Genomic DNA, 16,210 nt, shown 5'->3' on the forward strand with positions numbered 1-16,210 from the left:
TAATTAGGAGAGGTTCGCGTGTTTCAGCAAATAAATAATTTTATTGTTCGACAAGCTTAATTTATAAATTCTATCTAATAGTGGCATAGCGTAACAGTTCATTAGTAAGAAACTGTCCTGGAATGTAAGGCGCCGGTGGACCGAGGATATCTTGAACGGGACTGTGAATCTTGATCTGTCTCATGTGAGTGTCCCTGCCATTCTGATGATTGCTGATGACAGCTATCTGAATCATAAATGTCCTAATGGGGCGATCGTTGATGTTTTTAATAGGTATCACTACCCAGCCACTTGGTTCGCTCAGATCCATCACCTCCACCTCCTGGAGATCGTTGAAGTTGGTTCCAGCTCTGATACTTATTCTGTGATTCACAATGAAAATATTAATAAAATATTAATTATTATAAATATAATAAAATATTAATATATAAGATAAAATAAATAACAGGAAGCATTCATACCTATTGGGAGTATAGCTCTCATCTAGCTTGTAATCCGTGTAAATGCATATGTCGCGTATAGTCGTTTTCCTCTTGAACTGAATGTTTACCAGATGAGGTAACTGTCCGTCCGATTGCCAATACGTTTCTGTGATGTCGTCGCGAAGCTGGTCCACTCCGAAACCGGGCTTGCAGCTGGACAAACTCCAGATCGCGTAATTCCCAACTTCCCGCACTTTGCCTGGCAATAGTTTCAGACCCTGTACAGGATCTATTTCACCTGAATATTGTACAATTTTGATAGAAAAATTTGGTAACTATACTATTTAATTTAATTCAATTTAATTAAGCGGTTAATATGAATTCTTTCTAGAATACATAATAAATTAAAAGATATAAATAAATGCATAACAAATTAAAAGACTGCTTTGCTTACCTCCGTTGTTGGTCTTGTTACTCATAGTTAGGTTATGCTCATTCAATCACGAGTCGTTTCAGTTAAACAAATCTTATTATTCGTAACTCTTTTTAACGGCTACTAGAATATCATACAAAACAATACTGTAAATTATATAGCCTTTATATACAATGCGATGTCCATTTCTAACCCTCAATGAATGTTCAACGAACGTTTCGACACGCTTGTTTTCGATCACTTATCTTTGGTTTATTTTAGAAACAGGATTTGTCGTCTCTGTTCTTAGCGATTGCACTTCCACCACTTTTATCGTATCTACTACTAATTTTCATTTTCTCTTCTTTATCCTACTTGATGTTTCTATTTATTTTGTATTTACTTAGGTGCAAAAAGTGTATTAAAAGTGTGGAAGGTTATAAACGGGGTTCCTCGCGAACGCACCGATATCGTACATATATCGACGAATCGATATATCCTCGAACTCGAGAAATAATCGATATTCTCAACAATATTAAAATTTAAAATAAAATTTGGAATAGACTCGATTTGAATCTTTTGTGTAATCTATTGTTCAACGATTCATAGAAAACAGATAAAAAAATATAAGTACGATGCCAACAGATATTTTATTTTTATCGCGATTCATAATTTTGAAATTATCGCCGGTTTTGTTGTGTCGTGCGTCGCTATGGTTAAATTGATCCCCGCGGTCGCGCATTATCGCGTCTTGATCGTGCTTTGTTGTATCGAAACAGTCTGAAAGAGTCAACAGAGCCGAAATAATAGTTTCTCGTACGTACGCGTATAAAGCCGCGACTCGATCAACACAAGTAATGATCGAATAGTTTGGAAAAAAGATATTTGAGGATTAAGTATAGTGAATTAACTGATTCGGGATGACACTGGCGTTATCGAGAATAGATTACACGACGGTGGGAGTTACCTCACGTGGCACAACTGTGATATTCCCTTCTGGCGAAGCACCCAAGCAGCCGCAAAAATTTGCCGTTGCGGATCACGACGGCATACTGCAAATTTACGGTAGAACAAATTTCTGACGCATCATATATAAGGTTGACAGAAATTAATATTAAAATAATAATTATTATTAAATTAATTTTAATATTCAAATGCAAAAATACGTCAGCGGTAATGTTGAAACAGACATTTTGGAGAACGCTGTGACATTAAAAAAACGTATAAAAATTGTTCGCTGCACAGGCATGAAAAAGGGAGAACTGCAATTGACGTTTAAGTCCTTGCCCGGTGCAAAAATCCACAGAATGGTGCTTGGCGGCTCGATAGGTATGTTGAGGGATAAGATTTTCGTTGCATACGGCAGCTCCGTAAAGGGATTCACGAGAAAGGGCAAGATGTTCTTAGAGTTCGATACCAGCCTTATAGATCCGATTTCCGCCCTGTAAGCTTACTCACACTCGGCTCACTCCATCATGATATATTTTTCCTGCTTCTCAACATAAAGCCCGTTGTGTTGTAATCATCCCGTGAATGCCTAGGTACGTCCTCGGTCCGGACCTCGCAGCGTGCGCGCGTGATCTCTATCACAGATACAGGGACTGCAAAGATGCCGACTCGTATCTGGCCGGCGAAACGTTGCACGACGTCGTACTCTTGCCCGAAGACGGTGGTGTGGTGTACGCCGTTCTCGCTTGTGCGGACTGCGCAGTAAGATTCTACGACCTTCGCTGATATAATTGTTCATCTGCGAAATACAATTATTGCGCTATGTGCATACCCAGATAGCCAAGTCTGCCGAAAGCAGATGATGCCAACTATCTGCTGTCAACTATTGCCAGCCAAAAGACAACAAATTTGATACAGAAGTTGTTATTAACGATTAATTCGACAAATTGGTGCCAGAAATGTGACAGAGCTTGCTCACAAGATCTAAGAACAGATTGGCGGCAGAAACCGAGCGGAATCTGCAAACATGGCTTGAAGTCGGATTGTCGACGGAAACCGAGCAAGATTTGCGCGCGCGGAATCTAACGGCAGATTGGCAGCAGAAACCGAGCAAGATCTGCGCGCGCGGAATCTAACGGCAGATTGGCAGCAGAAACCGAACAGGATCTGCAGCTTTTGACAGTATTCAAATTTACACGGCTATGAATATGTGTTTTCGCTCCGCACCGCTATGCGCTGCACACGTCGAGTTCTTACTCGATGTTAAGATTTAGCCTAACAGTTATATAAGTTAATATACGCGCCTTGGCATGATAATATTAATTTTTCTGAAAGTTTTTGCACTCGCGGCACGGAGGCTCCCATGGACAACGTCCATGTAGTTCACGCGCGCCACGAGCAATCTGAAGTTCGAAAGCAAAATTCGGACTTCGGATTAGAATAAATTAACAATAAGAGAGAGATTATGCAACAAACTGTCAGAAAGACACATCGAGCCAAATGTACTTTAATTTAACAAACAAACAAATGCGTTCTTTTAACAATTTATAGCGTGTTAAAAGTAAACACATGCTTTAATATATCGTGAATATGAATGGCCAAAAGCTGCAGATTCTGTTCGGTTTCTGCCGTCAATCTGCCGTCAGATGTTAACAGATCCTGCTCGGTTTCTGCCACCAATCTGCTGTCAGAGTCTGTTAGCAGGCTCTGCTGGCAGATCACTATCCTAACGCGGACATAACGGATGCCAATTTGCTATCAACTTCTGCAGTAATCTGTTGCCAATCTGCTGGCAGATTGCACACATTTTGCTTACTGGGTATATGTTGTTCCCTAGGTGCGAGTTTTGCATGGTACGAGAACTCCGACTGTCTTGAGATTACCGAGCGCTCCCACGGTGCTCTCTGTATATAGGTAATCGTACTGTCGAGTCACATGAAAACGATTTACTGGATAAAATTAAATACTCATCTTCCAGCAAAAATTCGATTAATTATTTATAGCATGACAATGAATCGTGTCGATTGCTGGATTAATTAAAGTTAGCGAAGCAATCGATGTTTTACAGTAATATATGATTTCATGATCGTGTCATGGCAGAGAGGGCGAGATATACTCGAAGGATCGGGTGTTGGTCGGTACCGCGGATGGTAGAATCGGGCTGCTGATTTTACAAGGCAATAAAACTCTGCGAATTACCTGGCTGCTGACTTCAACGGGTTCAGGAATCACCTCGTTGGACACTCATCAGTTACAAGATGGCATGGACATCCTTGTGGGTCGGCAAGACGGGGTCGTCGAGGTGTACACGTTCCCTGATGAAGATATAACGGCCACTCTGCGCTATCATTACGTAAGTGACCGCAATTATATGGAATGTCTGAATCAAATCGAGTTATAATAATTATAATAATAAATTTGCTCTAAAATTCCTTCTGTTGCATAATAATAAATTAATATTACTAGTACCACTACAGATTTAGAGATAAATCATTGCAGAATGCTGGCGAAAGTATTAGCACGGTCGTGGGTGGGATAATTGGCGTCGCCAATTATTCAGAGGTCCTCGTTACGACGTACTCGGGTCGAGTGTTCGGATTGACCACTAGTCCTCCTGGTTTATTAGAGGCAGGCCAGAGCGACGTCGGAATAGCTAGGCTGAAACTGGAAATAGAACAATTGCAGGAAAAACTCAGCGAAGAAAAGGAATCGTCGAATCTTACGCCGGATCCTCTGGCGCCCTTGATACTAGCGGTGAATCATAAGTAATCGCGATTGAATTATTTCCAACAGTCACTGAGACATAAAATTGAGCCAATAATTAGGGCCGAAGTTGAAATTTCCATCGTTTCGCAGGATGACGCTGCACAAGGAGGATGCTTCGTACTCCCTGTCTGTCGAATTGGACACGTCGATCGATAATATTCTGATACAATCGGACACACCTGTCGATTTGTTGGAGACGGAAAATAATAACGCAGTGGTCAGCTTATCCTCTTGCGATCCCAGAGAGGGCAACTTCGTCCTCGCTACTTACCGATGCCAAGTAAATCTTTCACGCACGATTGTTCGAATTAATTTTAACGTGGAGAGAATTTTTCTGTAAATATTCGTACTAATTAATTAGAATTAATAAATTATTTGCGAGCAGATTAACACGAATCGTCTGGAAATGCGGCTCAGATCGATCGAAGGCCAGCCAGGTACTTTGCAGATCTACGTAACGTCTCAGGTACATTATTTACTGTCCAAATCCTAAATATGTATATATATATATATATTACTATCAATGACGTCTCTTTTAGGTACAGCCAAAACGTTGCCGTAAAATTTTCGTACCCATTTACGCCCTGTCTTTGCACGTTAGGCAACACGGAGACGACGACGCTCTACATTCCAGTGGGCCCTTCAACGAATTAAAATTCAACGGCAATTTCACGATTGCCGAGGTACGACTTCTTGTTCGTTAGTTTCGCCGCGTAAAACGATTTTTTACATTCTCGTTGAACTTCCTTTTGGTCCAGATGCATGCGTGGCTTTCTCTAGTTTTACCAGACGTGCCCGAAAGACCTCACATTCACGACGGCGTGGCTGTTTTAGTGTACGTCTCGTCTTTTATTGGAACGGTCCTCAAGTGCAAATATAAGTAAGTTAATTGATTAAGATGCAAAAATAATTCCTTCTCGTTGTTAATGTTCTGACAAATCGCAGGAAAGGTAGTGCGCTGTTCCAGGGTGAAAATATATCCAGCATCATAATCCTCAGAGACATATTAACCAAGGAAGCGACGAAACGAAAAATCAAATTAGACGTTTTCTGCGGTAACGATTATATATTTCTCCGCTTCGCGATTACGAGAGGCGCACACGATCAAGAATTGTTTTTGCAGAAGTAGCGGAGGGGAGCATATCTAAAGTTCTGGGACTGATTCTCCCGCGATTGGACACGGCCTACGATTTAACCCAGAAGATAAAAATCCTGGACGCGTTGGAGGAGTGGGAGCTCAAGTCCGATCCGAAGGAGAATCTATGTTCCGAGTATCAAGAATTGCTGCAAAAAGAAACGGAGGTCAGATCAGCTATGTCGAAGGACACCGAGATTCTCAGCAGATTGCACGCGATCATTACCGATTTGTACGTCGACTGGGAACGAGCGAAGCGATCTCGAAGGTAATCGTAGAAATTTCATGGAGATCGTGTGATTAAATTCTAACAATATGTTCACATCGCAGAATCAGTAGCAAGGAGGCAACGACGAGGCTCAAGGATGCCCTCGAATCCAGAGACTTGGCCACCATCCTGCAAGTTTTCACTGGCAAAACCGACACAATCGTGTCAACTCTGTTACCTCTGCTACCTGCGGCTATCTAGAAGCGCTCGAAAGATCGCAAAGAAAGTGGACCAATGTATGTCTATGAACACGTTGAAGTAAAAAATATATTTTTTAACGGCAATTCACAATATATAAACTACGAAAGTGTCTACAATTAAAAATGTACAATCGTAATTAGTGTTAATTTAATTACAATATAATTCATTCGTGCATTTATGTATATATATATATATATATATATATAGTCTTTTTTTCTTAGTTTTCATTGCAGAATATTCTCGCTATGCTATGCTCGCTACCATTGCAAAATGGTATAATAATTCTATTCTTACATAAATTACTCCGAAAAATCGGCAAATATGTTACTCATTACTTATAGGCAGTGTATTAATGCGATTCACTCAGTCGTTTGCGTTAGCTTTATACAAATAGAGGCGAAGATTTTTTTTTAATTCAGGACTGAATATAACTCAGTTTCTTTTGGATCTTTCGAGTCTCTCTCCAAGGATCCAATTGCAGCCGTAATAAATATGTTTCCAAATTCGTTGGTGTTAAAAGCCTTCGGTCGCGCATCTGAATTCCTCTGCGTTGTAAACCACTTGCGTCGAGTGCTGACGTTCCATAAGCAATCGTGGAGCAAAATACATTTCCCTTTTGCGAAAGTTTATTCCAACATTACATGAAAAAATATTGCCTGCAACACATGGTAGATTAATTATATAATTTTATTAATTATATATATACATTGTATATATATATATTTATATATTTATTTACTTACTCGATTTGTGTATGTGTAAAACCAAGGTTTTTGATAAAGGGAAATTGCCCAAGCCACGGTCGAGAAATGAGAATCTGTTCTACTTACATGTTATCGGTCGTTCGCACGACGGCCTCCAGGGGATCCCTGTCCGCGGTCACAGCGTCCGCCGTCGACGTTACGGTATACTCCAGGTTTTGTCCTGCGTGCGGTAAAATGCTCTCTGGATTATCATCCGGCCGGACGATCTCTACCACACCTGTCGCCTCGACTTTCAATTTCAAGTCTCTCACAAGATCCTGAATCGTTTTCGCTTGCGTACCTTTGTCCGCCTCCGCGTCCTCCACGTTTTTCCCCGCCAGGAGTCGGTTCAGCGGTTGCTTGTCGGCCTTCGCTCTCGAGTGCGTGTGCATGTGCCTCTTCATGTCGCTCCGTACTCTGAAGGGCTTGCCGCAAACCACGCACGGATGGGGCTTCTCGCCCGTGTGGATGCGACGGTGATTCTGCAGGTAGCTGCTCGCCCGGAACGTTTTGTTGCAGTACTCGCAGCGGTAGTTCTTCTCGCCGGTGTGAATACGCCTGTGCACGATCAACGAGTACTTCCGCGCGAACTCCTTGGCGCAGTACTCGCACTGGTACTGCTTGTGCTCCGAGTGAATGCTCGTCGAGTGGTACTTCAGGTCGCCCCACTGTCGAAAATGCCGTCCGCACTCCTCGCACTTGTACGGCTTATCGCCGCTGTGAAGTCTCTTGTGTACCTGCGCCAGCGAACACAAAATTGCTAGATTATCCATGAAATTTAATTAACAAAATCAAACGGTGTCGATGACTTTTTAAACCTTTTTGCAAAAAGATCACAAGTCGGTGCTCGCTTACCTTTAATGCACTAGCGGCGAAGAAACGTTTGCTGCAGATGTCGCACTGATGCGGCCGTTCCCCACTGTGCGATCGCATATGGTAAACTAAGCTATTCTTATGGTGGAATGAACGATTACACTGAGGACATGTTAATTCGTCATCTAGAAAAAAAAACATTCTCCTGAGACCCCCCTATCCTTCAGGATGGTGAAAAATCAGATGCTTAAAATTGTCGGGAGGGCACGTACTTGACTTTCGCGTTTTCGATGATTTCTTTTTTTTGGCCGTCTGTGGAATGTCAGTCTTCTCTTTCTCATCCGAGTCCTTGTTCTCGCTAACGGCTGTCGCTGTCGCCGGTGGTCTAATTTGTTGGTCCCTCTGTTCCGTAACGTCCGTAATGGTCCACATTGTCGGTTCGTTGTTACCAGCGGGCAACGGGGAGTCTGTGTCATCGTCAATGTGCGCACCGGTCTCCTCCACTGCAAACGAAGGGAGTCAATTACGGCTGCCTTTGTGTCGCGACTTTAAAAATATTAATGAACATTCTTCTCTTACCTACACCCCGGATGCCCTCCATGAGATCCTCCGGCTCGCTAAATTCCTCAATCACGGTATTCTCGAGAGTGTGCACCGTTTCCGGTACCGATATCGTGATATTGGTGTTCGTCGCTTGAGCTATCCGCGTCTCCTGCTTCACCGGCTCGTAATGCACCTGCAAGGCGTTCGATTATTTTTTTTTTTTCAATTAATACAAAAGACTCATGTATTATATTTCAGCAATCGGTTTTAATTCCGCGTTTCAAGCGCGTACCTTTAAATGCTCGAAGAACTTTAATTGACTGCTAAACTTAGAGCTACACAATTCGCACTTGAAAACGTTAGCCTGGACCTCGCTGGCCGATTCAGCCGCCGCGCTTTCCTGACTCGACTTGCTACTGTCCTTCCGTGCCGCGTTCTTCTTCGTCTGCTGCTTCAGCTTGCGAGGTATCCTCTTTTTATGCGGTAACGTTCGCTTAGGTCCGGATGCCGACGCGGCGTCCTCGCCGCTCTCCGCCTCGACGTCGTACTCGCTCTTGACGTTGATGAACTCCTGCTTCACGTTCTGCGTGATCCTCTTGAAGGGCTGCAAGGCCGGATACACGGGTGCCGCGGCGCTCGGTTCCGGCACCGTTTGGATAGAGTACGAGTTCACCGGCGCCAGGGTCTCCAGATGCGAAACGTCCGGCAGTGTCGGGTCCTCGTGCTGCGACTGGATGTGGAGCTGCTGCTGCTTCTGCTGCTGGTGCAGCTGCACCGCGACCAAGGCCGCGGCGAGCCTGCGGTCCTCCTGCATCACGCAATTCACATTCTACATGCCAAATATAAACGTACAGTCGTACCAGCGTTAAGTAGCATATCACAACCTCTGTCAATTCGTGCGTCAGCAAGTCGTCCGCCTCGTAATACTGAGTACCCGTTCCATAGTCCGTGCCAACATCGGTATTGATCATGTCCACGACCATACCCTCCGAGATCAGCTCGCCGTTCAGAGTTAACAGCGGTACGCCCTTGCTCAAGGATTCCCCATCGGCTCTCTGAATGGTAATGTACTGGGTACCCTCCATGCCCTCTAGAAGCACGGCTTGTGCCTCCTCCGTTGTAACTTCCATAGCTGAGCGTTCTCTATGCAAACGCTGTAACTATGCTCCTCGACTTTTCACTGATTTGTAGAAAGCGAGTCTCTGCACCTAAAAGCAGATTAATTAAAACGAATCAATCTTCCATGATTTTCCATGATTAAAAATCAGAAATAAAAGTAATGTTATTAAGAAAAAGGTTATATATTTTATCACATATTGATTATGTCGAATAATGATTTTACAACGACTTTGCAACCATTTCGGATTTTACATATGTAAATGCAAATATATGTAATTTTGATAAAAAGAGAAATGTAAGTGCAAAAGCAGGCTTGGCAGAAAGAAATGGGCATTTTACGGGACGTCCCGGTGCGAAATGGCAAATTTGAATTTGGCGCGTGTGCGTACTCTAGGGCTGACAGAGAGACCAAGGTCACTGCACCCGGACCACTCGGAAAATCGTACTCGCATATTGATACGCGTCGCGCACGCAAGAAACCGCTCGCTCTCACCTCCGTTTAGCGTAATTCGCGCGCCTGGCCGAGCTCTTGGTCTTCTCCACGCGGGATTCGAGCGACATAAACAAAGCAAAATATTGAAACACTGTAGGACAAAATGTGACAACAGTGCTTGGCTCTTGACGCCATTAGACCGGATGCACCCCTCCCCCGCGGCCTATGCAGTCTCACCAACGCCTGCGCGAAACGGCGTAAATCCCTAGATCGTCGATCGATCTGCGTAATCGTTCGTTATATTTCGCTCGGTTCATCGAACCGATACGTCTTCCTTCTTGAGAAACGTTTTATTACCGATTTGCCAGCCGCATCGAATCTCTTTACCGTAAATTATCGCTTCGACGTGTCTAGTTTCCATCTTCTAGTTTGCATCTTGGCGCTACCAGAGAGAAACCTGAGAGCGGCCACCAGCCTCCACGGGCACGTTTCCTGACGTTTGACGCGTCGCCTGACAGAGTGACGTGAACTAGTTCGTTACGCTCGGTAATGATACGTGATTCGTGTCCAAACTATTCACAAGGAAGCTTTCCCATGTAAACTCTACTTTCGAACGAGTCATAGTGCGTTCGAAAGGGAAGGTAAAAATATTAATGTCGTGTTCGAGGGTTTGGGTGTATGAGCCTTGGTTTCGGAGAAATTTACATCTAAAAGTGAGCATTTTCCAGCGGTACGAAAAGTACCATGAATAGCTACGATTCGGCGTGAAGCGCGGTAGTCTAGTGGCTAAGCGCGAGACTCGTATTTTGCCATCCGCGCAAGTTGGGTTCGAGACCGAGTTGTGATAATTTTTTTTCTTCGGATTTTTGTTTCTTTGTGTTTGCATTATATTTTTTTATTATGTAAATAATGATTTATTATGTTTTATTATATTTTGGAGGTATACGTATATGTATAATGAGACATAAACATATACATTTAACATTTGTAAACTTTTTATTTATTTATATAGTTTGTATACTGTCGAGTGTTTATTTATTATAAAATTCTGACTCATTAAAAAAAAGTGTCACAACCTCTGTGCCTATAACTGTACAGTGTTGCGGATGAAAATTTATATAAAAGCATTTGTTTTTTATGCTTTTATATAAATTTTCCATCCGCAACACTGTACAGTCATGTCAGAATTTTATAATAAATAAACACTCGACAGTATACAAACTATATAAATAAATACAAAATTTACAAATGTTAAATGTATATGTTTATGTCTCATTATATACGTATACCTCCAAAATATAATAAAACATAATAAATCATTATTTACATAATAAAAAAATATAATGCAAACACAAAGAAACAAAAATCCGAAAAAAAATTATCACAACTCGGTCTCGAACCCAACTTGCGCGGATGGCAAAATACGATTCTCAAGCTTAGCCACTGGACTACCGCGCTTCGCGCCGGATTGTAGCTATTCGTGGTATGTACTTTCCGTACCGCTGGAAAATGCTCACTTGCATCATTACCGAGCGTAACGAACTAGTTCACGTCCACTTTGTCAGGCGGCGCCAAACGTCAGGAGGCTGGTGGCCGCTCTCAGGTTTCTCTCTGGCGCTACCGATCGCGCCGCCTCTTCCGCGGGAGGCCATCTTCCGCTTCTAATGGCCGTGCGCCATATATCGCAAGATGTCAACCTGCTGCTCGCGATAAAGAGTGTGTGCGTGCTTTCTCGACGCGACCGCGACGCAGTCGCGATCAAACCGGCAGGGGATCTCGGCCGGTGACGTTTGCGCAGTCCGAGCACTGGTAACGATTCATCCGTCGTGGCGAAACAGTAAATAATCTAAACGCACATTGCATTACATTGAGTAACTCGAAGGATCACGAGGAGCTTGGCACTCTCAGCTGATTCATTCCCTCCCCTACTTGTCATTTTTCCCCCCTCTTTCTCTAACACAGTACGATAATTTGGAAGGTTCACGGTCATTTTATGATGAAAAGCAAATAACGATACCATACTAATATACTAGAATAAAAATTGTTAAAGATGCATCGAGCGAACGTATCATTTTGCGCGGAAATTAATGTCATTACGTCGAATTGTCGATAGCAAGTGACGTAAACTCTTGGACATGCATGCATGCATCACACTCATTAACTGTTATCGCGTAATTATTATTACGCGTGATAAGATTGAGGTTAGTGGTGACTGCTTGCGTTCTAGAGATCCTGGCAGGATCAGTTGATAGAAAAACGATGCGACAGTGTCCGAGGAGTATCCTTGATTAATGGCAGCAGGAGCCATTCAATGCTTGCTAGAGGTGACGCTGCTTTCCGTGCACGCGCGTCAACACGCGCCGCATGAAGTGTCGAATTAAGTGAGTAAAGCGCTCTTCCGCGTGCAAAAATTATCCCATCGTGTCCCGGTGGAGTTTGCTAAACTTTTCGCGTCGCAACGTCGCGTACCGTGTGCGTCGGAGGATCTCGCGCATGCGCGGAAAAGAAACGTCACCGCTGGCAATACCGTGAAGCCCGGAAAAGCTAATTTCCCTGACCGCATCATTTCTTGCCGCGCGGCAAGCGTCGCGGTGTCCTGTGTGCAGGAGCCACAACGGAGTTTTGTGATGGCTTCGATTTGCCGACGCTGGAGATTATGGATATTGCCCGTGTTGACCTGCCTGTACGCGCTGCTCATTGTCATAATTGTACCAATCCTGCTAGTCAATTCCATTAAGAATGGTTTCAAGAAGCAGGACCAGGCCGCCTTGGTGGGTGGTGCTTTCGTCCTGCTGGCGTTGCCTATTGCCTTCTACGAAATTGTTCAGCACATGATATACTACACGCAGCCTAGGCTACAGAAGTACATAATAAGGTGAATCTCTCGGCACCCCGAGCACACTTATACGGGCCTAGTCTTCCGCTTGTTTGCGTTGCAAACAAAACTGTTAGCAGTATACCAACAGTTTGACAATAGATTTGTTCAAGGTGTTGAGGCAGATCAGCGTAATTTGTGTTTGTGTAAAACAATCGGTATTTGGTCGACAAAGTTTACGGACATGATCCAATAATAGATTAGCGACAGGATCTGTCATGTATTAAACTTGTAGAATGGTAGATTTTATGTAGCTGTGTCATCAATTTCTGTTGGCATTCTGCTAACAAAGTTTGCGGCAGACTGGCAAAATCTTGGCTAGGTACCTTTGATTGTACAGCATCGAGTAAGGCTTGAATTTATTTTGCATTGATATTTTTCAGGATATTATGGATGGTGCCCATCTACGCGGTGAATGCTGTAAGAAAGAGTTACAAATCCTTCTTATGCGTTACAAAAAGTATATATTAGGTCCAGGAATAAAACTTTCCAAGATTTTCTGTAAAACTTGGACGTCTATTTAAAACATTTTTATTATAAATCAAAATATTCTCTTCAATGACTTTATGTCATTTATCAAACGGTTGCGGGTTTTTCCTCGCGATAAAAATCTTGCCAGCTTTGAAGCGATAAAGTCCATTTTCATGTCAAGTAAGATAAACCATATCGCACATATGCATTGCAGTTAATTAAAACATAATAGTTTGGAGGAAACTAAATCTAAGGAACATGCTATACTATAATTTAGAATGAAGAAGCAATTTTTCAGTGTAAATTTAAGATGATTTTCTTACTGTCTCTAGATTTGGTGTTGCAGCAATGTTATTACGTAACACATATTACACACATTGATCATGCCATTACATTGATGTTATATTAATACATGTCATATTCATCATCATGCCATCTCAAGTAGTGTTTCCAGCAGTTTAGAGTTATAACTTTGAAACTATAGTAAGAAAAATTGGAGAAAAATTTAATTATTCAATTCAATCAATTAGTTTTTGAAGTAAGAGAAGTAAGGTGAAGAAAACTTTAAATATAATTATCAATTATTTTTTGGAAATAAAAGAAATCTTGGGAAACTTGTCCCTAGATCTAATAGATGTACGGTCTACCGTTGTAACGAATGTTTTCTACCTGCAGTGGCTAGGTTTGGTGTATCCGGAGGGCAGTATATACGTGGATAGCTTGAGGGAATGTTACGAAGCATATGTGATATACAATTTCATGATGTACCTATTGGCCTACTTGAACGCCGATCATCAGCTGGAGCACAGGCTGGAAATCTCTCCCCAAGTGCATCACATATTTCCTCTGTGCTGCCTGCCCGATTGGGAGATGGGCAGAGAATTTGTACATATGTGCAAGCATGGGATTTTGCAGTATACAGCTGTTAGGCCTATATCGACTTTAGTATCGTTGTAAGCAATCGATTTGCGAGAAATTGCCGTCTCCGTTGCAATATTCATGCTCTTCATTCCGTTACACTTTTCTTCAGCATCTGCGAACTGAATGGAGTCTATGGGGAGGGTGAGTTTAGGGAGGACGTCGCTTTCCCGTACATGATCACCCTGAACAATCTGTCGCAGTTCGTCGCCATGTATTGCCTGGTACTCTTTTACCATGCCAATGCGGAGGCCCTGCAGCCAATGAAGCCAATCAGAAAGTTTCTCTGTATCAAGGCTGTGGTGTTCTTCTCGTTCTCGTGAGTGAATTTCGCAATTTCGTGTAATTTGGAAAAAAATATAACTAAACAAGTTAAAAAAAAAAGAGGAAGAAACGGTGCGTTTCTGTTACAGTCAAGGCGTGATAATAGCTATATTGGTGTACCTCAACGTTATATCGAGCATTTTCAATACCGACGATACGGACGACATCAGAAATATATCGTCGAAACTGCAGGATTTCTTAATTTGCATAGAGATGTTTTTAGCAGCGGTGGCGCATCATTACAGCTTCTCCTACAAGCCATTCGTCAATTCGGCGGAGGGTCAAGCGTGGTGGGACGCATTTAGGTGCGTAGCGTGCGATTGATGGCGCTCGAAACAAATTATTTCAAGTGTATCCAAGTTTGATAATTTATCCGGCAAACTGACGCTCGTTCGTTTTGTTTCTGCAGAGCAATGTGGGATGTTTCCGACGTGCACAACGACATAAAGGAGCACCTGGGCGTCGTCGGCTCGTCCCTGAGCCGTAGAATACGAGGGCGCGGCGCGTATCAGCAGGCCTGGGGAAGCGCGACCGAGCGTACGTCGCTGCTGCCCCAGGTCGCGGTGATAAATCAAGCGAAAAGCGCGCCCACCTGCTCGTTCTCGGGCTACCACACGGCCGAGGCCGGACTCAACAATAATCCGTCCGTCGGGGAGTCCGAGGAGGCGGCCGCGGACACGCAGGATAACGGTAATACCGTTAATACGTAGCCGATACGCAGCCGAGTCCATCCGAGGGCGACGCTCGACCGGTCGGCTGCGCGGAGCCGGTGTATTTTAGCGGAAGTTACTCTTTAGTATTATTTCTAAGCGAAAAAAAAGTATATAGTTTTACAACAGTGTTCTCCGGCGTTACTGTACAAATCATCATCATCGTCATCACTCGTTGCCACATCGCGCATCGAGACACTACGTGCAACTACGTCCCACCGCGTCCGCGGGGTGTCCTTTTTCTAATCGTGCGATCGCAGTGATTCGGGACCGGACTCTCGTCCGGCGAAATGGACGGAACGATTTTTTGCATCGTATACGTATATTCTTATATCTAAGTAGGCTTCGAGTTAAAATGCCATTAGAATAAAATTCAAATAAATTAAAATTACATTAATCAAATGAAGCACCACACGATTCTCTCGTCTATTCTTCTCTGCCGAGAGGGGCGATCTCGAATCGAGACCGAGAGAGAGAGAGATCCGCGGCGAAGAGGACATCCAGCAGACTTGGGACACTTGGTCTAACGCGCGTCTTACGACTTAAGCAATTTGATACAATGAGCGGGAATTCGGGGGAGGGGGGAAACGTGAATTGCTTGCTACATACCTGCTTTGCGAGAAACGTTCTTGGATTTTACGTTACCAATGATGTACTACCAAATAATGTATATACGTACCACGCGCGCGCGCGCTCACGCACGTCAAAATACGTAGGAAATGTGATCCGTGCGATAATATTGTATATATACTTCAACGACCAATACGTCACGCGTTTTATCGCATACATCCGGCCGAGATGTGTCCATTCTTTTTTTTTTTTCGATAAAAGGTCACGGGCAGGAGTCACGTGAGCCGTTACTAATCGCCATATCAAGGTGTTAGGCGTTCAGAACCTTCCACAATACTTTCTTGCTTTGTATGTATACACGCGAATGTATAATCCGCACCACACACGTTTATATTTATAATTTAAAAAAAATTATTTTACGATTACGGTATATCAGGAATAAAGACTGTGACGTGCTTATTACACGTCGACTTCAATCTTAATCTTGATGGAAATTGTGCCTTACCCTTTCCATGCTCTTTTCGCGTGCATCTCTAAAA

The 16,210-nt window shown here is 43.2% G+C and overlaps 4 protein-coding genes across 15 annotated transcripts; 2 read left to right on the forward strand and 2 right to left on the reverse strand.

Annotated features, from left to right (window-relative positions):
* Positions 1-19: 19 nt before the first annotated feature.
* Positions 20-1,231, reverse strand: LOC105282487 (anaphase-promoting complex subunit 10). The gene is made up of 3 exons (XM_011344464.3): positions 877-1,231; positions 462-720; positions 20-362 (listed from the first exon to the last, which is right to left on the reverse strand). The coding sequence occupies exons 1-3, from the start codon at positions 899-901 to the stop codon at positions 71-73; spliced, it is 576 nt and encodes a 191-aa protein (XP_011342766.1). The 5' UTR covers positions 902-1,231; the 3' UTR covers positions 20-70.
* A 373-nt stretch (positions 1,232-1,604) lies between these two features.
* On the forward strand, positions 1,605-6,285 carry LOC105282486 (Bardet-Biedl syndrome 7 protein homolog). 3 transcript variants are annotated; one of them, XM_026969384.1, is made up of 13 exons: positions 1,606-1,899; positions 2,080-2,278; positions 2,376-2,544; positions 3,620-3,696; positions 3,883-4,135; positions 4,282-4,547; positions 4,639-4,828; positions 4,934-5,014; positions 5,088-5,231; positions 5,307-5,428; positions 5,494-5,603; positions 5,672-5,951; positions 6,014-6,285. In XM_026969384.1, the coding sequence occupies exons 1-13, from the start codon at positions 1,755-1,757 to the stop codon at positions 6,150-6,152; spliced, it is 2,175 nt and encodes a 724-aa protein (XP_026825185.1). In that variant the 5' UTR covers positions 1,606-1,754; the 3' UTR covers positions 6,153-6,285. The 3 variants fall into 3 exon arrangements, with proteins under 3 accessions (XP_026825186.1, XP_026825185.1, XP_019888264.2); XM_020032705.2 differs by having other exon boundaries at positions 1,818-1,931; XM_026969385.1 differs by lacking the exon at positions 3,620-3,696 and having other exon boundaries at positions 1,605-1,899; positions 2,080-2,163.
* On the reverse strand, positions 6,193-12,118 carry LOC105282493 (zinc finger protein 271). Of its 7 annotated transcripts, none has more exons than XM_011344476.2 (9): positions 9,864-10,190; positions 9,136-9,459; positions 8,544-9,080; positions 8,288-8,444; positions 7,981-8,211; positions 7,751-7,893; positions 7,197-7,632; positions 6,983-7,133; positions 6,194-6,808 (listed from the first exon to the last, which is right to left on the reverse strand). In XM_011344476.2, exons 2-9 carry the CDS (start codon positions 9,379-9,381, stop codon positions 6,790-6,792), a joined length of 1,920 nt encoding a protein of 639 aa, XP_011342778.1. In that variant the 5' UTR covers positions 9,382-9,459; positions 9,864-10,190; the 3' UTR covers positions 6,194-6,789. The 7 variants fall into 7 exon arrangements, with proteins under 7 accessions (XP_011342775.1, XP_011342776.1, XP_011342778.1 ...); XM_011344478.2 differs by having other exon boundaries at positions 6,205-6,808; positions 6,983-7,076; positions 9,864-10,189; XM_011344473.2 differs by lacking the exon at positions 9,864-10,190 and adding an exon at positions 11,989-12,118 and having other exon boundaries at positions 6,193-6,808; positions 6,983-7,632.
* On the forward strand, positions 11,393-16,153 carry LOC105282491 (transmembrane protein 184C). 4 transcript variants are annotated; one of them, XM_011344467.2, is made up of 7 exons: positions 11,393-11,640; positions 12,388-12,678; positions 13,062-13,098; positions 13,825-14,102; positions 14,180-14,386; positions 14,481-14,696; positions 14,801-16,153. In XM_011344467.2, the coding sequence occupies exons 2-7, from the start codon at positions 12,431-12,433 to the stop codon at positions 15,099-15,101; spliced, it is 1,287 nt and encodes a 428-aa protein (XP_011342769.1). In that variant the 5' UTR covers positions 11,393-11,640; positions 12,388-12,430; the 3' UTR covers positions 15,102-16,153. The 4 variants fall into 4 exon arrangements, with proteins under 4 accessions (XP_011342769.1, XP_011342770.1, XP_011342773.1 ...); XM_011344468.2 differs by having other exon boundaries at positions 12,410-12,678; XM_011344471.3 differs by having other exon boundaries at positions 11,393-11,612.
* Positions 16,154-16,210: the final 57 nt, after the last annotated feature.

This window comes from Ooceraea biroi, chromosome 4 (assembly GCF_003672135.1).
Source record: "Ooceraea biroi isolate clonal line C1 chromosome 4, Obir_v5.4, whole genome shotgun sequence".
NCBI classification, from domain to species: Eukaryota; Metazoa; Arthropoda; class Insecta; order Hymenoptera; family Formicidae; genus Ooceraea; species Ooceraea biroi.

Coding starts and splice junctions, on each gene's coding strand:
- LOC105282487 (XM_011344464.3), bottom strand. CDS start 901: ATGAGTAACAAGACCAACAACGGAG. Junction 721..876: donor TAACAAGACCAACAACGGAG/GTAAGCAAAGCA, acceptor TACAATATTCAG/GTGAAATAGATCCTGTACAG. Junction 363..461: donor GAGAGCTATACTCCCAATAG/GTATGAATGCTT, acceptor TGTGAATCACAG/AATAAGTATCAGAGCTGGAA.
- LOC105282491 (XM_011344467.2), top strand. CDS start 12,431: ATGGCTTCGATTTGCCGACGCTGGAGATTATGGATATTGCCCGTGTTG. Junction 13,099..13,824: donor CCATCTACGCGGTGAATGCT/GTAAGAAAGAGT, acceptor TTCTACCTGCAG/TGGCTAGGTTTGGTGTATCC. Junction 14,103..14,179: donor ATATCGACTTTAGTATCGTT/GTAAGCAATCGA, acceptor ACTTTTCTTCAG/CATCTGCGAACTGAATGGAG.
- LOC105282486 (XM_026969384.1), top strand. CDS start 1,755: ATGACACTGGCGTTATCGAGAATAGATTACACGACGGTGGGAGTTACC. Junction 4,548..4,638: donor ATACTAGCGGTGAATCATAA/GTAATCGCGATT, acceptor ATCGTTTCGCAG/GATGACGCTGCACAAGGAGG. Junction 5,232..5,306: donor GCAATTTCACGATTGCCGAG/GTACGACTTCTT, acceptor CTTTTGGTCCAG/ATGCATGCGTGGCTTTCTCT.
- LOC105282493 (XM_011344473.2), bottom strand. CDS start 9,381: ATGGAAGTTACAACGGAGGAGGCACAAGCCGTGCTTCTAGAGGGCATG. Junction 8,445..8,543: donor AGTTCTTCGAGCATTTAAAG/GTACGCGCTTGA, acceptor AACGCCTTGCAG/GTGCATTACGAGCCGGTGAA. Junction 7,894..7,980: donor ATCGAAAACGCGAAAGTCAA/GTACGTGCCCTC, acceptor TTTTTTTTCTAG/ATGACGAATTAACATGTCCT.